This window comes from Ustilago hordei, assembly GCF_900519145.1.
Source record: "Ustilago hordei strain Uho2 genome assembly, contig: UHO2_contig_06, whole genome shotgun sequence".
Taxonomy (NCBI): Eukaryota; Fungi; Basidiomycota; class Ustilaginomycetes; order Ustilaginales; family Ustilaginaceae; genus Ustilago; species Ustilago hordei.
Window position 1 is genome coordinate 569,478 of NW_024545253.1, and position 22,749 is coordinate 592,226.

At 51.1% G+C, this 22,749-nt stretch overlaps 9 protein-coding genes across 9 annotated transcripts; 6 read left to right on the top strand and 3 right to left on the bottom strand.

The window, feature by feature from the left end:
• Window positions 1–757: 757 nt before the first annotated feature.
• UHO2_03635 (uncharacterized protein) lies at window positions 758–1,447 on the top strand (the record flags this gene model as incomplete). Its single annotated transcript, XM_041554241.1, has 1 exon — window positions 758–1,447. The coding sequence occupies one exon, from the start codon at window positions 758–760 to the stop codon at window positions 1,445–1,447; it is 690 nt and encodes a 229-aa protein (XP_041410175.1).
• A 1,155-nt stretch (window positions 1,448–2,602) lies between these two features.
• On the top strand, window positions 2,603–4,411 carry UHO2_03636 (putative dihydroxy-acid dehydratase; the record flags this gene model as incomplete). Its single annotated transcript, XM_041554242.1, has 1 exon — window positions 2,603–4,411. The coding sequence occupies one exon, from the start codon at window positions 2,603–2,605 to the stop codon at window positions 4,409–4,411; it is 1,809 nt and encodes a 602-aa protein (XP_041410176.1).
• A 343-nt stretch (window positions 4,412–4,754) lies between these two features.
• Window positions 4,755–5,984, top strand: UHO2_03637 (uncharacterized protein; the record flags this gene model as incomplete). Its single annotated transcript, XM_041554243.1, has 1 exon — window positions 4,755–5,984. One exon carries the CDS (start codon window positions 4,755–4,757, stop codon window positions 5,982–5,984), a length of 1,230 nt encoding a protein of 409 aa, XP_041410177.1.
• A 96-nt stretch (window positions 5,985–6,080) lies between these two features.
• On the bottom strand, window positions 6,081–7,253 carry UHO2_03638 (uncharacterized protein; the record flags this gene model as incomplete). Its single annotated transcript, XM_041554244.1, has 1 exon — window positions 6,081–7,253. One exon carries the CDS (start codon window positions 7,251–7,253, stop codon window positions 6,081–6,083), a length of 1,173 nt encoding a protein of 390 aa, XP_041410178.1.
• Window positions 7,254–8,087: 834 nt separating this feature from the next.
• On the bottom strand, window positions 8,088–9,461 carry UHO2_03639 (uncharacterized protein; the record flags this gene model as incomplete). Its single annotated transcript, XM_041554245.1, has 1 exon — window positions 8,088–9,461. The coding sequence occupies one exon, from the start codon at window positions 9,459–9,461 to the stop codon at window positions 8,088–8,090; it is 1,374 nt and encodes a 457-aa protein (XP_041410179.1).
• A 733-nt stretch (window positions 9,462–10,194) lies between these two features.
• On the top strand, window positions 10,195–14,295 carry UHO2_03640 (uncharacterized protein; the record flags this gene model as incomplete). The annotated part of the gene is made up of 1 exon (XM_041554246.1): window positions 10,195–14,295. The coding sequence occupies one exon, from the start codon at window positions 10,195–10,197 to the stop codon at window positions 14,293–14,295; it is 4,101 nt and encodes a 1,366-aa protein (XP_041410180.1).
• A 950-nt stretch (window positions 14,296–15,245) lies between these two features.
• UHO2_03641 (uncharacterized protein) lies at window positions 15,246–15,524 on the top strand (the record flags this gene model as incomplete). The annotated part of the gene is made up of 2 exons (XM_041554247.1): window positions 15,246–15,364; window positions 15,461–15,524. The coding sequence occupies 2 exons, from the start codon at window positions 15,246–15,248 to the stop codon at window positions 15,522–15,524; spliced, it is 183 nt and encodes a 60-aa protein (XP_041410181.1).
• A 304-nt stretch (window positions 15,525–15,828) lies between these two features.
• UHO2_03642 (uncharacterized protein) lies at window positions 15,829–16,482 on the bottom strand (the record flags this gene model as incomplete). The annotated part of the gene is made up of 2 exons (XM_041554248.1): window positions 15,829–16,076; window positions 16,146–16,482. The coding sequence occupies 2 exons, from the start codon at window positions 16,480–16,482 to the stop codon at window positions 15,829–15,831; spliced, it is 585 nt and encodes a 194-aa protein (XP_041410182.1).
• A 2,235-nt stretch (window positions 16,483–18,717) lies between these two features.
• On the top strand, window positions 18,718–19,372 carry UHO2_03643 (uncharacterized protein; the record flags this gene model as incomplete). The annotated part of the gene is made up of 2 exons (XM_041554249.1): window positions 18,718–19,021; window positions 19,101–19,372. 2 exons carry the CDS (start codon window positions 18,718–18,720, stop codon window positions 19,370–19,372), a joined length of 576 nt encoding a protein of 191 aa, XP_041410183.1.
• Window positions 19,373–22,749: the final 3,377 nt, after the last annotated feature.

Here is a 22,749-nt window from a genome sequence, read left to right on the forward strand (position 1 = left end):
TTTAGAAATGCAGAGATCGACAAATTGATTTTCCACTCCGACAACACAATCATGCAAGAACGCAGACTGCAGACTGCAGACTGAGAGGGCCGCGTTCCTCCACGCTCATGAAGTGATTGCTACTGTTGAGGGTCACCGGTAATGAAGCTACACCGATAGAACCCCTTCCAATGGAGATGAAGTGTTCTTTTGTCATCTTGAGCGAGGAAAGAAGCGATGAGAAGGGGGAAAAGAAGCGAAGTAGAAGAGGGGGAGTGTATGCAACTTGTCGTTCAGAGCAGAATACAGAATGTAGGTGTTGAAGGTGATTGAGACTCCGATGAGGTTTATCGTTGCCTTATTGGGTGTTGTTGTTACCCCTGTTTCAACGACGAGATGGTTGTCCGGCGGAAAGGCTATGCGACTGTTACTCAGTCAATGTATGCAAGCCAAGGGGAGTGGTAGTGGGGTTATCCATCCGAGCTGTGCTCGAGGCGGCGGTGGTACCAAAGAGAGGATCCCCTTTTTTCTGCAGTGCGAAACCACTAGACCCACTTTTGCTACTGTACCTGGAATAAATGTGAGCGTCATCAAAATCTTTCTCATCTTTCACCATCATCTCTTACCATCATCCTTCCTCTCTCTCCCCTTTCATCTATGCTCTTTCCCATACCATCCTGATTCCACACGGTCACTACGCGTTATAGATTCCAACAACCCTCACTTCTACCGTCAGCATAGATAACAGCATACATACAGCGGATCAGATTCAGCAAAGATGCGGATCTCAACACTAGCACTCTACTCGTGCCTGATCGCAGCAGCTGCAAGTGTATCCATCTCAAACACCAACAACAACTTCGCCGAGTCATCGTTGTCTGCGCTTCTCGCCAGAGACGCCTCCTCACCGTCTTCTTCCTCTCTCACCAACCTCTCTTTTGCCAAAAGAGCAGAAGAAGTAGTTGAAGAAGTTGTCGAACTCGACGATGACGACGACGACGATGAAGACGAAGACGATCCCGAAACCAACCTAGAAGCTCGCGCACGCAAACATCGTCACCGCAAACACCATCGATCCCGCAAACACCGTTCCTCCTCCTCCTCCAAGAGTCATCGCCGCTCCAAACACGGAAAGCACCACTCATCCCACTCCGTCTCCACCTCTTCTTCCAACAACAGCGGTAGTTTCAAAGGCAAAGGAACATTCTTCAAACCAAACAAAGGAGCCTGTGGAAAACGGAACACGGTCAACGACTACATCGTAGCTCTCTCCTCTGATGTCTACAAGGGTGGCAAACATTGTTTTGGAGGGGTCAAGGTGTGTTATGGTGGTAAATGTGTTTCTGCAAAGGTTGCGGATCTGTGTCCAGGTTGTCATAGGACAAGTTTAGATATGAGTCCGAGTTTGTTCAAAGCGCTAGCGGACCCGGATTTGGGGGTTATTGATATAAGTTGGTCTTTTACTTAGCTCGCTTGTAGATAGTTTGGGAAGACTCTTCATACCTCACCTGCTTAGTCACTGATCAATCGTAATGGTGTCACATACTCGTTGATTGGTGTTGTTTGATGGTGCGACAGTGAAGCGTGTGAGAGAGATGTCTAAGCGAGCTGCCATGTTTGGTTTGCCGAAGTTGCCTTTTTTTGCCTCTCCTCTAGCTCTCGGCCTGTTGCACCAACACTAACGAAAGCATGAGTAGGTTTGTCTCTGAAGACGTCTGTCATGGTGCAGGTTCAGAGAGCGTCAATGGAGCAAGGAAAGCGCAATGACGTCCAAAGGTAAGTCGACAGCCACATACAACAGTGAGGAGGCGCACGGCAATTGGCTGCTAGAAACACAACACAAAGTTAGAGTTGGACATCTTGTTTGTTTGCCTTCTCAATCGGGAGTCGATCCTTCTAAATCGGGAGTCGATCCTGATGCCTTGCGCAATTTTCCAAATATGTTAGGGTATATCTATGCAACAACCTCAACGTTTCAAAAAAGGAACGGAAAGCGCGCTTTGGTCCCGCCCCCACTTTGACTTCGATCTGCCCATTTGGCTTTTGACAGCCTCATCACTTTGTCTTCTGTCTCGGCAACATCGATCGATACATCTGCACGGACGGAACACGGGATCATGAGCTCGATTCCGGTGTGGCTTGCTATGTGTGGTAGGGAAGAGAGGATCGTAGGAAACGTGGGATGACAGGATGGTGCAATTACGAGCAAGATGATTGGTCGCAACCTCGGTTCGGTGAATTGCTCGGACCGTGAGTATTGGCTTTTCTGAGACAGCTTCCCCTTATGTTTGCACTCTCCCCTCATCTGCCTTGATGTGTGTTCTCTCCACGCACGCAGCCGGCACAATGCCCCGCAATGAGAAGCAGCTTACGTCGGTGGGATGACTTTACACCATGAGTCTTCGCTAGGCGAGATGGTGTTCTCGGTCACTTGGTGCCGGTCTATGCATATCTCCATTCCTCCCAACTGTCAGACTGTGCTTCCTCGTCTCTGCTTTTGGTTCACGATATAATCCATCATCTCATTGCACCATCAATCCGATCCCTCCCTTCTCTTACGACCTCCTCCTTTATTTCCTTCAAACCTACTCCCTCCTCTTCCACCCAACGTAGTATCACAAAGATGGCGCACGGGGAAGTCGAGCTTCGTCCCCCCTTCTCTGCTCCCCGCAATGGCTCTGGCTCTGGCGACACAATCAAACCCAAACTCAACAAAATCAGCTCGTTTATAACTCAATCCGAAGACAAAGGTGCAGCCCAATCCATGCTCCACGCATGTGGCATCACGGTGGAAGACTTTGACAAGCCTCAAGTCGGAATCTCTTCCGTTTGGTGGGAAGGCAACCCTTGCAACACCCACCTACTTGAATTCGGACGCAAGATCAAACAAGGATGCGAAGCGGTAGGTTTGGTGGGTTTACAGAATAACACCGTGGGCGTGTCGGATGCGATTACGATGGGAGGTTATGGTATGCAATATTCTCTTCCCTCTAGGGAGTTGATTGCTGATTCGATCGAGACGATTACCATGGCTCAGTATCATGATGCCAACGTCTCGATTCCAGGTTGTGATAAAAATATGCCTGGAGTCCTAATTTCGGCGGCCAGACACAACAGACCTACCATTGTAGTGTACGGAGGAACGATTCAGCCAGGGAAGCATGGTATGGACGTTCCTGGGCTGGGGAGGAAAAAGGGCGATCCATGCAATGTTGCAGATAACTTCGAAGCAACCGGTGCATATGCAAAGGGTCTCATTACGCCGGAAGAGCGGGTTGATTTGATTAGGAACGCTTGTCCGGGTCCAGGTGCTTGTGGAGGTATGTATACGGCTAATACTCTGTCGACTGCGATTGAGGTTATGGGTATGGGTCTGCCGATGACGTCGAGTATTCCTGCTGTGTATCCGGAGAAGCTGCAAGAATGTCTTCGTGTGGGAGGATACATCAAGAATCTTCTCGAGAAGGACATTAAGCCGCTGGACATCATGACGAAGGAGACGTTTGAGAACGCGATCACGATGACCCACATCATGGGTGGTTCAACGAATGCGGTTCTCCATCTCATCGCTGTCGCTCGTGCTGCTGAGGTCGATATCACCATCGATGACTTCCAAAGGATCGGTGATAAGACTCCCATGCTGGCCGACGTCAAGCCTTCGGGCAAATACTACATGGAGGACATTCACAAGATCGGTGGTGTTCCTCGAGTTCTCAAGTATATCCTCGACAACACCGACCTCCTCCACGGTGATGTTATGACGGTCACGGGCAAAACAATGCGGGAGAACCTCGCCGAAGTAGAACCACTCGAATTCGAAACGCAAGACATCATCCGACCTCTTAGCAACCCTATCAAAGCTACAGGCCATCTCACTATTATGCGTGGCTCTCTGTGCCCCGGTGGTGCAGTATCCAAGCTCACTGGTAAAGAAGGTCTTACTTTTGACGGAAACGCTGTTGTGTTCGATGACGAGTTTGGTGTTACCGACGCTATCGCTGAAGGTAGGGTTAAAGCAGGTAGTGTGGTGGTGATCAGATATGTCGGACCAAAAGGAGGGCCGGGTATGCCAGAGATGTTGGGTCCTACTGGTGCAATTATGGGTGCTGGGCTGGGTAAGAGTGTTGCGCTGATTACAGATGGTCGTTTCTCCGGTGCTTCTCATGGATTCTGTACCGGTCATGTTGTGCCGGAGGCCGCTGAGGGTGGTCCAATCGCACTTGTACAAGATGGCGACAGGATTACCATTGACGCTAACACAAGGGAGATCAACTTGCACATCAGCGAAGAGGAGAAGCAGAAGAGGAAGGAAAAGTGGGTTAAGGAGAAGAAGGGAAAGCATATCAAGCACAAGCGTGGTTGGTTGTACAAGTTCGCTCGAGACGTACAGAACGCTTCGGAAGGATGTATTACTGATCGTGACTTGTTCTGAGCGACAATACTCATGTTACTGGAAGGATTCAAGAAACACATTGTTTCGTCTCATTCGTTGTGTATGTGCAAGTCTCTATGATGGCGGTGTCTGTACTGTCAGAGTGTGAAATCAAGTGGAGTTGGGCAAGGAGGACTTCAGGGTCCAGCCAGAAGAGTTGGGAAAAACTGACCGAGATCCGAGATTTGATCTTAATTTTTTAACCTGAGAACTTCATTTCAAAGCTTCGACATCTTCTCCTACACCCATGCCTACACCTCAACGTGGTTCCGCAATCCCTGATCTCGCTGGAACACATCATTAGACTCAGAGTGTCAATATCGAAGGCGTTGCCGAAGCAACGATGTCATTTGGCTTCCAATTCGACGAATCCGAGATGGACGAGGAGTACCTCAACTCCCCTTCATCCTCGTCCATGCAACCACAACAAGCGTCCAGCTCTTCACAAGCGCCATCTACAGATCAAGTGCCTTTCAGATCCCACTGCATTCACGACATGCTGCAAAATCTACCGTCAAGAATCTCATACTCTTCCATTGACGTGAACCTTCCACCCCGCGACGGGAGCAACAGTGGTAGGGTGCACAAACTCTTGAGGAGAGATCTGTTCGATGCACGATTCCAAATGCTGCTCGATGAAGACGAGGATGAAGACGAAGATCAAGAGCAGAGGGCCACAAAGCCATTGCCGATAGCACAGGATAAGGCGAACGTCGATGCAGAATCAGACTTGATACCAGGCGTGTACGAAGGTGGGCTAAAGACGTGGGAATGCGCTCTCGACCTCGTTGAAACACTAGACGCACTACATGCAACAGCAGGAGGTTCTGAAGGGGATGGAAGCTGGTCTTCACGTCTATCAAGCAAACACGTACTTGAGCTGGGATGCGGAACAGCCCTACCAACACTGTTTATTCTAAGTCAGGTGCTCAAAGATCCTCCCCATGCGGGCGCGGGGTTGTCGTTGCACCTAGCAGACTACAACACACAAGTTTTGCAGCTAGTCACCCTTCCAAATCTTATCCTAGCCTGGTGGGCTTCTCCCGAAGCAGCACCTTTCCGTGCAGGCCAAGGAGCCGACCTCCTCCGACAAGAAAGACAAGAGCTCGAACGTCGCGGACAAGATCATTTCGACACATCTACCCTCGCTACGGATCAAGAGGAAGGAGAGCTTGCAATCACGGATGAGCTACTTGCTGCTTTCTCCTCGTCTCTACAAAAACGAGGTATTGAGTTGAAGTTCTACTCCGGAGCATGGAGTAACTTCCCTCCATCCCTCAAACGTGAAGGGGCCGGGGCGAAGATGGATATGACTTTGACTTCAGAAACGATCTACTCGCTCGACTCACTACCTGCACTGGTTGAGCTGTTGAACAGATACGCCAAACCAGATGCAGCAACATCCGAGACAGGACTGGTACTGGTCGCGGCAAAAGTCATCTACTTTGGCGTGGGGGGCGGAGTCGAATCGTTCAAACAGACTCTCTCACAACTCACCCCTTCTGCTTCTGTAAAACCACTCCACAGCATCACCAAAGGCGTCGGACGAACTGTTCTCTCTGTCTCATTCTAGATCGCCTGACCGTTGCACGCCTGTAACATCACCACGAATACAATGTAAAAGCAAAACCATTAACATTCTGATCTGTATACTTTACCAAGGCAATCGCTAAACAAAGTCATTCGCCAGATCACCACACCATTCCAACATAGCCTCTACCCACTTCTTAATCGGTTTATGAGCAAACCAGATCTCCCTTGCGACCTTCTCCCCCGCTGCACGACTGAAGACGTACCAACCGAACAGCACAAAGTCTGCATGTGTTGGCTCTTCTCCACCTGCAAACCACAATGGCTGTTTGCTTCTACTGGCGCTCCTCACCCCACCGCCAGCGCCACCATTTGCACCCACAAACTGACTGCTACTACTTGCATCGACCACCGACTCGATCGGATGACTAGGAGTCGAATCAGGACCACCCTCACAAGTCAACATGGCATTTACCACTTCCAACTTTGCAATCGCCTGTTGAACATGCGCATCCCTCTCCGCCTGTGTCATTGCTGAAATCTTAGCCCACCTCTGTTTCCCTATCTTGACCTCGGCAAAGTATCTTGCCGACTCGTCGTCCAACATTTCATGCACTCCCTTCTGTGCTAGCGGACCGATATGAGGAGCCAAGACGGTCTTTCCGAACTGATTCAACATGGCAGCGAGTCTCTTTGTTGAAGAGTTACCAAAGATGCGATAACCTTCCGGGTGACGTCTTTCAAGATATTCTGCAATGTTCCAGGAGTCAACGATGTGAGAACCGTCTGAAAGTTCAAGAGCGGGGACTGTGACATTGTCTGCGATTCGTTCAGCTAGGTCGTTGCGGATTTGGATGAAGGTGAGTCGTTGACGTTCGTATCCAACATTGAGTAGTTTTAGGTCGAGGATAGTCTTGATGGTGTGAGGGGAGAAACAGGCTGTACCGTTGGCTTTGTCGGTGAGATCGAAAAGGACGAGACCGGAGGAGGAGGTGCTAAGAGAGGCAGAGTCTGCGCGAGTGGTGTGCTGGGTTGGTTCGGCAGGTTGGCGAGCTGGTGCGGGGGCTGGAACTGCGTCGTTGACGTTATCTGCCGTTCCAGTGACTGCGGTTGCAGGGGTAGCAGCAGAGGCAGCGGAGGCAGCAGATCCGGTATCGCTAGGGGCAACACGAACGTTGGAATCCGTCTCTGAGATGGCAAGATCTTCGAATGCACTCTCGGAAGGAGCAGTGGTAGTGGGCACGGCGGGGAAGTCTTCCTCGGTATCCACGGCTGAGCCAGCACGTTTGACGGCTGATGTGGTGTCATCCATTTTGGTCTTTCGTGGCATTTGCTTGCTGTGATTCGTTGCGGTGGGGCTGAACGTCTGTAATATCAGCTATGCGATGAAGTGTTGAGGAGGTAGAGAGAGAAAGGAGAAACAAACGCTTCGTTTTATAGCAAAGAGGATCTCTTTCGGTGAAGGGACAGCCGATCTGAGCGAGGGAATAGGCAGATGGCAGGCACAGTCAACGAAGGCAAGACAGAGCCGATCCACAGAGAAGCAACTTTTCTGGGGTTCGGCCTACAAAAGAGGGTCAAATGGAGAGACACAGCAGCCGTTGCCGAACCAAAAGCAGCTTCAAACCAGAGCACGGACCTCACATGTACTGGTGTAGAAGCACCTCGAGGGATGACCAAGGTCGCACGACTCTGCTCCAAGCTACACCTTCTTTCACTTTCTCTGAGATCTTCATCGACAAAACCTATAACTTGCGCTGTTACAAGGTCCCCACAGAGCGGTGACAATTGCGAATGGTCAGCACCAACGAGCCTGTGACCGTTGACTGCGATAGACACCAGGTTTTTGCTCAATTGTTCGGCTTACTCCTCCACCTTGATAGGCAGCTCTTGTTGCACGGGCCAGGCGTTACACCCTGAACCCTGTTCGCCCATTTTTAAAAAAACAAACAAACAAACAAATGTTGTGAGATCGTCAGTAAGGAACAAACGTCGAAATATTGCCGCTTTTCTGCGACCTCAACCGCTGCCACAATGGAACAGACACTTCCAGCGAGTCTATCGTAATCGGCATTGATGCATTGTAGACGAACGATACAAGCCCAGTGTCACGGTGCAAGCGAGTGTAGTTATGTGTCCGACTGGTTCAGCTGCCATCCTCGCTATCACTGCCGTAAGCGGCAAGACTGTCCAGACCACAGGCAGGCGCAGAAGCGGCTTTTGCTTGCTTCGTTTGTAGAGAGGCCAGATTTGACATCGTCTCTCTATTCAGCAATGAGTCTGCACCATTCTGCGTTGAGTTTGTAGCCGGAACAGCAGCAGCCGGTCCAGCCTGTGCTGCGGCCGACGCAGCCTGTTTCTGTTGTGTAAGCTCTGCCCATCCGCGTTGGTTCTCCTGATCAAGCCTGCGCATCTCGTCCTCGTAGCTCTCCTGACCAATACGTCGACGTTTTGAGTTAGCATCGCTGCTCGAAGCATTCGGGTTTTCGAGCGCTTCCAGCGCACGCAACGCTTGCTGTGCTTCCAGAGCTTGTGATGACATGCTGGCTATGATGGCGGCTTCTCCTGCACGCCGCATCTGCTCTTGATTCCTCTTCTGTGCTGCTGGGTTGGGATCATCTGAAGCCCAGCGAACGTTAATGATCTCGTCATGGTCAAGTGGCTGGTTGAGCATCGCCTCCTTTGCAAATTGCGCATTGGCTTCGTACTTGTACGTGACAAAGGCACAGGATCGGCCTGTCAGTACACGCAGTCGATCGATCTCTCCCCATTCGCTAAAGTGTCGACGTACCACGCGCTCTGTTGCGTTGTCCGTCTCCGGTCTAACTGAGTTGTGCTGAGGTCGATACGATTTGGGATCTTGTTTTGGACGTGGCCCATTCTTGTTCTTGATATGATTGACACTGCGACCACCCTTGAGCGTCTTTCCTCCATCACGCCATGCCGAGTTGGTTGAGGTGGGTAATGATACGCCATGCTCCTCATGTATCCTTCCGACGTACAGTGTGCGATTGATCTTGGAAAGAGACCCAGTACCGCTCATGTCGTCTTTGTAGTTACCGAGCTTCTCTCGACCAAAGCAATCGCGTCCTTGGCTCGGGAAGTCGTTCGGTCGTGGCAGTCTATGTAAGAAGTTGCACTCGACTCCATGTGGACAGCATCCTCGTGCAAAGTGGATACAGCAGTAGACTGCCTCGTCCGGTGTGATGGTGGCGCCTGTCTGCACTCGAGCGGCTTGTGTCCTTAGAGTGATGTCTGCCTTTGTGTAGCCCGAGTCACGAGCAATGTCGCATCTTGTCTCGCGCTTTGCCTTTTGCGCTTCGTTCTCTTCTCGATCGACGCCCGCATAGTTCTCGTACCAGATGTTGAAGGTGCCAGCGGATTCAGGTCGAGCACTGAAAGCTTCTCGGATGGCATTGAACTTGGCCAGTGTCACTTGCTTGCGTGCTGGTCGCGGTTGGTATGATGTGGAAGCCACCTGTCCCGGCACCTCAGCACCTTCCGTTTTGGTCTCGCTCATGTTAGTGCGAGCCGACGCTGGTTCGAAAGCAATGCTGGGGTGTAGATGGGTGGAAGAAGTGTTAGAACATTTCGAGCTCCACAAACCTTCATGGTCAAGGATTCACGATTTGGTTGATTGAAATTGGCTCCGAAATCCGAATATTTGCAGCAGCTGAGTTTTGAGCCGGAAATTGGGAACTTGTTAGGTTTCGGAAAAGCGTCGCTTTAACACGTATTCATCAGAGAGTGCAAGTTGCAGTTGCAGTCGCAGTCGCAGTCGCAGTTATTGCACAGCACAGCAAGGCAAAAGCAACACACTCACGCGGGAATCATGCACCGACACTCACACCACCAATTTTACCAACACACACACACACACACACACACACACACACACACACACGCACTCGACCCCTTTCGTATTTCACCCTCTGATCCAACACACACACACACACACACACACTCAGCCGGATAGGAAGGTCGTTGTCCCATCTTCACCTCCTTCTTCTAGCGTCATCGACTATCCGGACTGGTTACCGCATTTTCACACCATCCTCGCGCAGTCCGGTCACTTTCACAACGTCATCCGCTAACGCCCACCTGACGACGAAGAGCCAGGGAGATCATCAACCCAATTTGGCTCCTTTCGTCTCACCGCCTGCATTGGTCTGAAAACATTGCCGGATGCTCACATACTCCTTCAGCGACTAGAGCACGGCTGCTGACATCACCTTCAGCCTTGTTTTGGCAGCATGTCGACCGGGACAGATCCCTGTCTGACGGACCAGCAACCTACCACACCACTACCACAACAGTCGGCTCCGGATGTGACAGAAGCATTACAGGCTGAAGGCTCGCCGCAGATAAGTACAGATGCAGCTGAGCCCTCCCTTGCTTCCAGCAGCACTAGTGATGCTTCTCCGATGACGCTGGAGAAGGCTCCTAGCCCCATCGTGCCTGGAGCATTCGGTGCCCTGAACAATTCGACATCCACTTCGGCAAACACACCAACGGATACAGTGCAAGCTTCCACGCCGGAAAAGCCTTTGCCCAAGGTGTCCGAACCCGCCGCCACAAGTACATCTCTTGACACTACAGCAGCGACATCATGGCAGCAGCAACAGCAGCTCGGAACTCCTGGACCTGAATCGCCCAATTCAGAGCTGTCTTCTTCCATGATCACCACTGTCAGCCCAGTACGTCGATCTGTCTACAAGCGCAAGATGAGCTTGAAACCCAAAGGCATCTTGAAACCAGCTCCACCTCCACAGAAGGGCTTCTCTTTCCGTAGAGACATTCTCCAGAACATCAACACACGCCTTGCTCAGCAGGGTGTCAACATGCAAGTGCCTGTACCACAAGGTAGCACAGCTCAGGCTACAGCTTCATACATTGGTGGCATGTTCCGCAAGATCGGTGGTATCGCCGCCGGTGCTGCTGCCAACGTCAGTGGCTCGAGCGCGACTACGGTTGGTGGCTTGCTGTCGAATGACTCGCCAACGAAGCAGAACGGATCTGGCTTCTATCCTGGCGCTGGTGATGGTCTTTCGCTGGGCAGGAATAGCAGTAGTAGCGCATTCAGCTCTTTGACCGGTACGACTGCAGTCTCGTCTCAGTCTGAGGCGGAGAATGGGTCAGCTACGTCTTTGGTCAAGAGCACCGTTGCTGCCTCAACCACTTCAGCCGCACCGCTCAAAAAGGTACAGTTCCAGGTATCACATATGGCCGTCACATACCCTATCGCAGGAGCAGGAACACCCGAGGACGAGGATCTCACCCGTCTGCGAATCGAACGAGAACATCGTCGCATGCTCAAAGCACGTCGCGACAAGCCATGGACACCTGAAGAGCTCGAAGCACTCTATCGCGAATGCTGTCGAACTCGCGAAGAGCATCCCCTCAAGAAGATGCGTCTCGTGTTCCAAGAGGCAGCACAGTCAACTCCACCAGCATTCAAGACTATGGATCTCTCATTCGTGCCGTTGGACCGTCACGCTGTCGAGCCGATTGCCGATCTGCTCAGTGTCGACTTTGGATTGAACAAGCTCGTTCTCGAGAACTGCGCACTGACTGATGACACTGTCAAGTCGATACTACATGCGCTCCTGGTTTCGGGCACGTTGCCGAATCTCAGTCTTGCTAGCAATCGCAAGATACGTTTCCGGGGTTGGAAGTATGTGGCGATTTTCATGCGGCGGGCGAGAGCGCTGCGCTACTTGGATCTGTCGGAGAATTCGATCGATAGGAGTTCGTTGGAGCACTTGCTGGCTGTCATTACTAAGTCGGCTTTTGCTGTCACACATCATCGAGCACCACAACGACAAGCCAAACAGGTAGCAGGCACGAATGGAACCCAAACGTCGACCACAGAAGGGCCGAACGACAAGACAGACGTCGACAAGGACGACGAAGATGGTGACAATAGCGATGACGAGTTCTTTGATGATTCGGGGGAACCGTTGATGCCGACTGCGCCGTTGCTACGGGATGTATCCGATGATCCAGATCCGCCTTCATCAGCCATTATATCGTTGCGGCTCGAGAACTGCGGTCTCAAAGCAGCCTCCCTCGAGATGCTTTCGCAAGCAGTACGGTTTTCTGATATCCGTCATCTATCGCTGCGTCGGAACAAGATCGGACAGCTAGCATCGGTGGCCCTCGCTATCATGCTGAAAGATTATCCGGACAGTGTAGCGCTGTTTCCAGATGCAGGTGGTGTTCCAACGGAACGCGATAGTAAGTCTTACTTTGCCTCGAACGCAGCCTCCAGTGCAGATGACCGCAGTGGTCGCACATTGCGCCCCACAGATGCGCAGTCGACGCCGGACCGCCGCCCACGCAGCTATTCTCCCGGATTACCCGAAGTTCCCGTCATCGTCTCTAGTCCTGGTGGCGGTATCACTTCCCGCAGAATGCCTGGACAACATGCGAATGGTGCAAGCGAATCCCGACCTACAACATTCTACGGTGCTCACACCGAACAGCTTCAAGACGCAATGCAGACCAGCATCGCCGGTCCCGCGGGCCAACTCGAACCCCGCCTCACCGCCCAAGAACGGCTCGACATCCAACGCACGGCCCCGAGAGGACAGAGCGAAGAAAAAGCAATTGCCATCTACCAAGCTAAACGAGCACGTCGTATTCTCGCCGATCTACCGCGCGTAGGTAATCTCCTGACCCTCGATCTCAAGTCAAACGATATCCGCGGTGGAGTTGTATACCTCGCTCAAGTCCTCAAAAAGAACCGTACGCTACGAGTACTGAATCTGAGCGATAACAATATCGAAATGCCAGGACTCGTTGCTGTAGCTGAAGCTCTACAGTACAATTCTACGCTGGAGACTCTTGATATGAGTCACAATCCTTGCTCTGGGCCGGGATTGGAAGGAATCACGACGCTAAGGACGGCCTTTGCGCTCAATTCGAACCTGAAAAGGCTCTTCCTCAACGATACGGACTTATCTTCCGAGGCGGCGATAGCGTTGGCCGAGTTCTTGCCAGAGGCGAGGAGTTTGATTCATCTCGATTTGGCGGAGAACTTTGATATCGACATTGCCGGTGTCATGGCGTTGGCGGTATCGCTGAGGATGAATAGGAGTTTGAGGTGTTTGGATCTCAACATTCCCCCCAATAATCCTGACTTCGCGAGATTGTCACAGGAGATCTTACAAAGTTGTGTAAGGAATACCGAGCTCGCACAGCAAAGAGCGAAGCAAAAGGGGATTAAACAACCAATCGCAGCACCGATCTATAAATCGGTCGTTGCAAGAGCAGCTAGGGAAAACGATGAGAGATTGAAGGCAATACAGACCGCTCGGGCTACAGCTGTGTCTGCGGCGGCGGCCAAGGATAGAGCTGCAGTGGAAGGGTTGCTTACTGCTGCGACAGAGTGTCGTAACGTTCTACGGGATCTGTTAGCGGGAGAGGAAAAGAGACAGCGTGAAGCGCCAGAGCAGAAAACGGTTACGCCTCCGGGAGAGTTTGTCGAAGATCTTACACTGCAGAGTGCCAAGCTGCGGAAAAAGCTTGCGGATCTAGCAGGGACGGTGGAAGAGGAGGGACTGTTAGAGAGGATCTTGTCGGTGCATGATGAACTGGGCGATGTGTCGACGAGATTGGAGAGGTTTTACAAGTATGGTGCTACGCCTAGTATCGATGTTCGTGCTGCGGTGGAGGGTGCGGAGGGAGTAAAGGGGGTGAAGGCAAGTGGTGTACCGTCCATGTTGCATCTCTCGACGCCGGATCAGGAGGGGTTGGATTCGGGACTTTCGTCGCCTGCGTTCTCGATTGCTAATTCGGACGAGTCGGATTCGGACGAAGATGAAGAGGCGAAGAAGAAGCGTAAGGCTGCCAAGGCTAAGAGTGCATCCGCATCCAAGTCTGCAGCAGCACAAGGAGCGGAAGGTGGAGAAGAGGAGGGAGGAAATGTGCTATCGAACATGATGGGCGGGTTGAGGATCAACACTACCAATCTCGAAGCTGATCGAGAGGTCCCCACGGGTAGCGACAAGCTTCCGCCACGATCACCAACCGAGAACCTAGCCAAAGGACAGTTGAGTGAGGAAGGAGAGCTGTTCCGCAAAGCCAGGAGTCTAGGCTTGGATGGACAGAGCGATGAAGAGGAAAAGGAAGAAGAGCAGGCGGAAGGGAAGGAGGTTGGTGCGGCAGTGGAATCAAGCTCAGTCTCTGGAATGGTCAGCAACGAATTAACAACCGCAGGAGAGGACGTAAAAGCCTCGGTCCACGACGCAGAGGTAAGCGGCGAGCAGTTGAGACAAGACTTGCTCAAGGTATCGGTTCCGCCTAAGAGCAGCAGCAGTCTTTCTCCCGTTATACCTACAAATGATGCTTAGGATGCAAGTTCATCCACAGTAAGGAATAAAGCCTCTGCCTAAACCCTCAGAGACCCAATCGATCCCTGCATTCGCATGCTTCAGACTCAACTCTTGAAGCCGAAATCGTTCGCTTTAGCTCATCACAATATCGCTCGTCTCAGCATGCACTTCAAGAACGGAAACGGCCGACTCCACACCATGCATTTGGCATGTCGAGCTTCTGGGCTGTATCCGCTCAGCCGCTGGAGGTCAAGCCATCTAACTACGAGATTGACAGTATGGGAAGTGGCTGTAGTCAAAGGTGCTTCGGAGCTTCGCCCTGCCGTACCCCTAATGGAGGGTAAGCCAACATTCGACCTCCCTTCCCAACATACCTTCCTGATATCAGACCGAATTCTTGCTGACTAGAACCTTTCTTTCGGCTACTGAGAACAGAACCTGTGTCAATGATGCCAGCTCGTGCACTTCTTACGCTTGAGACCCATACACTAGGGGATGCTGGAAGCTGAACAAGGATTGCCATCGGGCGAGTGCGACTGAAGAATCCTAATCTTGATTAGCGCTGGCGAGTTCGGGGTTGCGGCGCAGCCCTACTGCACTGAGCTAGACCGCACCACCTTCCACTTCAAATATACGTTCAGAGGCAATACAACAGCGTTACTTGTCAGAGTCCATGATGAGCAAGAGTGAAGCCGAGCTACCCTTGAAGTATTCTAATAAGCGCATTTGTTGGCAGGGAGAAGGCCGATGGGCCAGACAAGACTTGCGAGAAACCTCGCTTGAGTTGTCGCAAATTGGTAGCTCTACGAGAGCAGGAGATATAAAAGAGCATGACTGAACTGCTTTGAAAGCCACCTGCTCACCATCATTGTTCGCTGTAACTGCTCACTGCACAGCTTACGTGCATCCAGGTTCATTACCACCACAAGACCTTCAACAGCCTCACCTTTGCTCTTGTCCTCGTCGGAATGCTTGTTGAAAAGACGCGCGCTAGCTTCTACTGCAACACTCCTCCTGGACTCGACGTTGTCTTCAAGTGTTCGGATATGCTGCCTTATTGCTGTATGGTTGATAGCAGCGGCCATGGGTGAGTCTCACTAGTGACAAGCTCGGAAGTGCGCTTCAAGTTTCGCAAGGGATTTCGCTTCTCACCAAAACGCTTCAACTTTGGTTGACCATACAGATACTGTGCTACGTTTTCTGACAAATGCATTTTGGGAGGCAGCACGGTAGAAGAGAACAAGTGAGATCAGGTTGATCAATTGGTTCACTATTACGTGGCTGTCTGATTCAATGATCAACAGATGTGCAGAACAGATCGCATTTGTCTGAAGCTATATAATCGATTGCCACGTCACGAAGCAGAGTGACAGACCGACTGAATGAGGACTTTGAGCGTCGAACGGAGTTGAAGATGCGCCGGCAGTCATAAAGAGGAGCCTGCTAGTGGCCCAGGACAGCGTATCGTACTTTATAACCTTCAACTAACGGCCAAAGGAAATGGGCTGGACGGATTCAGATGCCGCGATTGTCACTGTCATGCATCTCCAACTATATGTCGTCTACAATATCGATTGTGATCCACTTGGAGCACAGTTGCTTGCCCGTGTCCGTATGGTGTCTGGTGTCAATGTCCCGATCGTCTCCGTTTCCGTCTGAAACGAAGATACGCAAATCAACTACAGTGTGCAGGTGAATCTTGTAGCATCCGGTCTTGTCGTCATAGTCATAGTACCTTAGGCTGACACCAGAGGGGTATGTGATTGTAAACGCGACCGAGGGATCACTCAACGTGAAAGCTGAAGAAAAAAATGAACAGGTTAGCAGAGGACCAGCCAAGAGTTTGCATTCCTGGTCTTATAGCTTACCGCTTGCTGTGTTGTCCATCAATACGATCTCTTTCGACATATCGAAAGGTTCAAGCCAAGGTTCAATGGTGGTGTACTTGAGAGAGGCGGAATCTGAACTTTTGAAGCATGGCCATTTGGAAGTTGACTTCTCCTCACAATGCTTTTCATATTCAGTTTTGTCAGCGAAAAGTCGCGTGACATAACAATGGCCGTCGATACTTTTTTGGTCTTCGTCGTAGAGGGGAGTCTGGCTTCCTGGGGCTGACGACTTCTTGACTACAGCACAATGGGCTGACTGGCCGAGCACTAAGGCCAACACCACCAGGGAAGTAAGGCACTGCAGAGGGCGAGTCATATTCACCGATGATCACGAGGAGCGGGATAAAATGGAAGCCTTGTGGCGGGTGTGAATGGGAAAAGCGTCTTCGAGCTGAGTTTTGCTTTGAAGAGCCCCTTTATACAGCATCAGCGAAGATGCAGGACTCTTGACACCTGAAAAATGTCTGCGCCCGCTCAACGCCATGCCACGTCAACAAGGGCTGCCGGACTGAGGTTGCCTCAGATTCAGCGTGTTTGCACGACAACTTCTGCTGCTTACCCACTGGATCTGTCCTAGGCTGCTCTAATTGAGGCACCCACCAAACGACAATTGCTCGAATGATGAGCAACTACCCGTGGACCACAACTTTCGCCACAGGTGGAGCTAGGCCCTTCGTCCGTGGGCGAGGTTTACGACTTCTTGGCTTACAGTCTGCGGGACCTCATTTTGTGGGACCTCTTTCGCTCTCTGTGGGCTCCTCACGAAGTGAAAAACAATGTCCTGTAGTGGCGAAAGTAAAAGCGGGCTCGATGGACTTGTTGCTTTGTCTCGATTGAGATTATAGACGGACTGGACTCATTCGGATACTAGTGGAATTAGACAAGCCGGTCATCATTAGAAGAGAACAAGAAGGGGATAGTCGAAACTTCTGTCCCATTACCTGCCGAACAACTAAGTTGCTCTGAGCTCGAGCGAGTTCGACGCGGCAGACTGGCCGCATGAAAGTACCAGATGCCTCGATTATGTTGGAGCGACAGACTTGAATGGTAGGACGCGGTTTATTACGTGTGACGACGATGAACGGTATGTACAGACAGACGGATGGATGGATACTAATGGGGGACGAAGTAACTAAGTCCGGTGTATTATACGTCTACTCTGGGGACGATACAGTAACATGTCGGAGCGAAGGGCGAGTCTGAAACATGACGAGGCAGTGCAAGAGAGTTGAAATTAGATACACAGCTCTAGAGGCCACTATCAGGCGCTCTTTACAGTCGAGTGTGTCTAAGTGAGAAGACTTATCATCTCGAGGGGAGAGAGGCTGCAAAACAAGAGTATATATACCTTAACAGCTGACTATGCTCGTCTTTCGAGTCGCATCCATGGGTCGTGCGTCCAGTGGGCCACCTTTCATAACCGTTGCGGTATTGTTCCGGCCTCCCGGTCCTGAAGTTCCGATGTAACATGTCGGCCCTTGGAAATACCGACGTATCTTCAACTAAGAGACCATGCAGCGATAGAGCTCAGGCCCTTATCTTCTCCTGATACGAGCATCGGACATCCCGAAAACCGGCCTGATACGAGCCGATACAAGCCTATGTTGAAGATGGCGACCCAGCAGATCTAATCGGGGAGCAGATGGACCCAAGCTAATCGGAGAGAGAATAGATCTAATCGGGAATAAGACAGAGTCGATCAGAGAGAAAGGAAGGGTGGACGCTATTGGGCCCCGCCCGTTGTTGGACTCTGTCATTGAGGGTGATACTCTCACGTATGGGATGAACCAGCACTTTGTATATATGTCAGGCAGAGTGCTCGAGGCTCTCGCCATGTTCTTCTCTTAGTCAATCGAGTATATTTGTTTCTGTCTACAAACTAGCAGTGACATCGTACTCAGACTCTACCCGATCTCCAGTATCGGGACCGAAACGTCTTCAGTTTCTATCAGCCTAGGCCTCCTACAGAATGAACGGGAACGGTTGCAAGGCAACCCTGATGCGAACTTCCCCCACTGTTTGGACCCTGCCCACCAACTGAGGTGGAGTTGTCTCGAAAAGGAGACAACCGCTCCCACCCAGTGTACGAGGGTCGACAAGCACAAGGGGCTCTGGCCGACCAAGCTCTGGCTCGAGCCGCACACACGGAGACTCTGGGACGTTTCAAAGCTGCGACTGGGTCGATATAGGCTTGCTCATTCTGCGAAAAATGAAGCCAGGACTGTGGCTGAGTCCCGCCGTACCACAGTGAGGCGAGACTTGCCTGTGTAATGTCGCCACACTTCACTTCCGTGGCTCTTTATTTGGGGTTACAGCACTGACACGCCAGCACACGATGATTGGGCAGATGAAGGTACAAGAGCCAGTGGGCTGTCCTACCGATGCCGGATGTCGGCTGGCCATCCTGCCTAGTTCGTCTTCTACACGTGTCCTAATATATGCTGAAACATGAAGACACAGCTCAACACGGAAAAGTTGAAAGCCGCCTTATCACTCACTTCCCAAGGAGACATCCCTTTTTCACTTCCAAGTATACAAGAACGCATTCGACATGCTCGCACTCAAGTCACAACTCATTGGCGCCGCTCTCGTGCTGGCATTCTGTGCTGAAAAAACCTATGCAGGAGAGTATGCGTATTGCAACAAGTACATTTGCTCACCCAGCCCGAAGCTACCGCCACGTAAAGACGACTACAAGAATCTTTGTGAAGCCCCGACTGACCCTCATAAAGACTTTGCCAAGTGGCCTTGCTTCACCTTCTGGAACGGAGATTTGTTTGAGGTGAACGCCGATACGCCTGCTTCAGACAAAGGTCCCGACGACTTCTTCGTCGTCAAAGATGATACCAAGAAAGGTATGCATCAAGTGCATGGGCTCTCACCGAAACTTGACCCCCGGTACTAACTTTCAATCTGACTTTCTCTCTGTGATAGACTTTACGACTGTCGACCCCACCAAGGGCTTCAAATTGAAGTGGTTCCAAAACACCCTTCAGATGGAATATTCCAACTTCGACCAGGAGAAGGGCTGCTTCAATATCACGCTGAAACACTATGGTTCCAATAAACTCCGTATCTGGGTCTCTGACGAGAACAGCAAAGGTCGAGACATAGACACCTGGAAGCAGAAGGAGACGTCCAAGACCTTTTGCACAAAGTGGGTTCACATCCATGTCGGGCACGATGGTCATTATAAATGGTGGTAAACTTTTGGTGGTAGGACGCTGTCACGCCTGGGTATTCTTTCGCGCGAATACTAGCCGCACGAGAATGCTCGATCGATATCTTCTCGCTCGAATACACGTCGCAGGAGAAAGTTCGATACCTATCTTTGCTCTGTACGGAAGCTAGTACTTAAACTAGCCTCTCCTTAGATCTCCTCCTTCCTTCCTGCAATCCCAAGGAGGAGGAGCTGGGCCTTCGGCGTGTTTCAGCCTCGTCCAAGTGAAATCACATGACCTTTTACGTCGCTCTAACATTTCCGCCAACCTCGCTCACCGTCGTTACTCATTATCAGCCAGCACGCAATCCTGTGTAACACTTCATTCCACACACGCACACACTGGCTATCGGCAGATATATATATATATATGCTTGTCATTGCTTCGTACTTAGCTGTCTTCTGATCCATCTCAATTGCTTTTCGTTTCGCTGCTCTTCGCTTGTACATTCCTCAACAGTCCACAGGGTAGGCGCACAAAACACACAAGACTTAGTTCGTTCTGTTGAATTAGTGATAAACTTGGAAGGTAGGGCGCGGTTTGATTTCGTATGGCGACGGGGGACGACGAACGTAAGTACAGACGGGTGATATATCTAACATGATGATGAGCAGAGCAACTAAGTTTTGCACCTTATATATCCACAAGCGAAGCTAGCGGGGAAAGCCAAAGTTGGCAGCGGAAGTAGAAGCTCGAGTCATCTTGCTCGAAGGTTGTCTGAATCTTGAAGGTCTTGAAGGTTGTCTGAGTATTGTAGGAAGTGAGGGAGAACTTTTGAAATAAGTTTTGGGAGATCTGTATTTATGGGCCCAGCCCTCAGCTCTTGTTCGCAAACATCAGAGTTTGCCTGCCGGGTACACGAACCACACGTGGTGACAGAGACCGAAACATGAGAAACGTGAGGTTGCCTAGCTCGTGGGAGAGTCGCTTGCGAGATCCCAGCCGTGGCCGTAAGGGCCACAGGTGGTCGAGCGTCACGTGATAGCGGGGTGGGGGGGAGCGTGCGTGAGACCTAACTCCATGAGAGAACAGAGCATCAAGGGACGGGAGGGCGGGTGAGCTTGAAGAGCGCTGCACGGAGCCAGCGTGTGAGTGAGATGATGGTAAGGAGGGAGATGATGGTGAGGAGGGAGGAGAGGTGAGATGAGACGAGTGAGTGGTAAACTCGCTCACTTGCACCTCTTTGACCATCGGATCTCGCGATGAAGTCAGGTGGGTTGCCATTGGTGGCTGTGAAACAGTCGCCACACCTTATTGCATCAATTTGATATAATAGAGATTCAGCCGCCTGATTCAGCCGACTGGTGGATCAGATGAAAGTGTAGGAGAGTCGTGCTTGTATCGGCTCGTATCAGGCTTAACTCTCCCTCCTCGGGCATATACTAACCGGTATGCCGGTGTCTTACCGGACGACCGGCCTGACGCGACCCGGTATACCCGTAGCCTTCTAACAGTATTACCAACCCCACGCCAGGGGTAACTGTTTTGATCTATACTGGAACAGAAATAATGAGAGGGCCTGGGATTGGAAGTTGAGCGGAGCTGTGGCAAATGGCGGAAAGAAGTTATTTGAAACAAACGATCACGGTGATGTGACTGTCAAGGTTTGCCATCGTTATGTTGATCTTTGGTTGGAGAAGGTATGACGATGTGACAAGAAAGCTGGATCCTGCAAAGGGGCTTGTTTCGGCTGGCTAGGGCTTGAGCATGATGCATGTATGCCTCTACCTGTCCCATACTCTCATCCGTTTTGCGTGCCGACGGAGAATTGTATACACCATACTTTCTCGAGTGCTGTCATGCTCGGCAAGTGACTCGCTTTCATCTCTTCTTACTACTGCGACTGTTTTGTGGATTGTATCCCAATCTCATCCTCGTACCTGTTCGAATTCGATCGTTGACAGTTTTGTGCACCACCATTCGTGGCCGCAAAAGGACCCTGAAGCGGCGAGACTAGGATAGAGCTTTGATCCAGTCTGACCCACACAAAGCTGTTTACCCGAAAAGGTCGGGTAACACATTGAAGCAATGAGGGAGCGAGGGTATTTACAGCTCATGCAAACCAGCGAGAGCGTCTGAGCTGGCCTTGATGACATGAACTGATCCCACCGAGAAATCCTGGCTACATCGCCTTTTTCCGAAAGCGGAACTTGTCAACACTATTCTTGTTGGAAGTTAGTGGACTGTGGCAGGACACGGTTGTATTGAGCACTCGACGTTGATGAGTAAGTACAATAGGATGGATGATAACACAAACAAACTAGCCGACTTCGAGCACTCTATATATACATCTTGACACTGACGAAAGATAGGAAAGAAGTCTGAAGCATGAGGGGCATGAGGGCCCTCAAGAGGAGTATCGACGGAGGCTTATCATCTGAAGGAGACTTGTCCACCGCCTCGTCGGAAGCGCCGATCTGATCGTCGGAGACCACCCAACGGAGAGCCCGACAAGTCTTATCATCGTGAGAAAAGTTGTCGGCCGTCCCGTCGGGTGCGCCGATCACTTCAACGGGGACTACTCGACGGAGGATCCAATGAAGCTTATCATCGTGTGAACCTTCGTCGGCCGTCCCGTGAAAGACCGTTCATCGGACTCCCGGTGTGAGTCGATACCCCCTCCTTCAATTCTCCCACCAACAGACCAAGTAGCCTCCCCCATCGCTCCCCACCATTTAGCCACAATCTCGCCACCATACGAAGCTCAAATACGTACAGTGTCCCTTTCTTCGATCCGCCAAGCTGACGACAAGCCTTGTTCCACTTATCGAATTGCAGTAAGATTGCGTCACACTACCCAAGTACTTAAAGGACTTTTCGTGCTCATCCGTGCTCATTCCCCTCCGGATCTTAGAGCGCGGTTCCTCCAAACGATATCAAGATGATCTCAACCAACCTCTCTTCCCTTCTCCCTGGTCCTGAGTCTCCTCAGCACGTTAGCCACCTCCGTCAAGGATTGCAATGATCACCCTGTTGGATCGAGTGACAGACTTGAATTGTAGGATGCGGTTTTATTACGTGTGGTGACGATGGACGGTATATGTACCATTTAAGTCTGTCACTCTTCTAACATGTTTCTGGGTCATTGCCTTCGTGTTGTGCTGAAACAGCTGAGCTAAGGCAATGAACGCTTGAGAGTAGAGCCAATGCGTGAGTGATCTTCATAGTGGATTCAGAATGAGAAAGAGAGAGATGCCTAGAAATTTGAAAGAGATGGATCTGCGAACTGGAGGGAGGAAGGCGGGAAGCAAGGGCGGAACATTGAGCAATATATACGGAAGTGAAATCGTGCGGGAGTTGCTCTTGGTGAGGAAGCCAAAGAGGTGTCGTTACGGCATGGGAAGGGTGAGCGTCGGGACGGT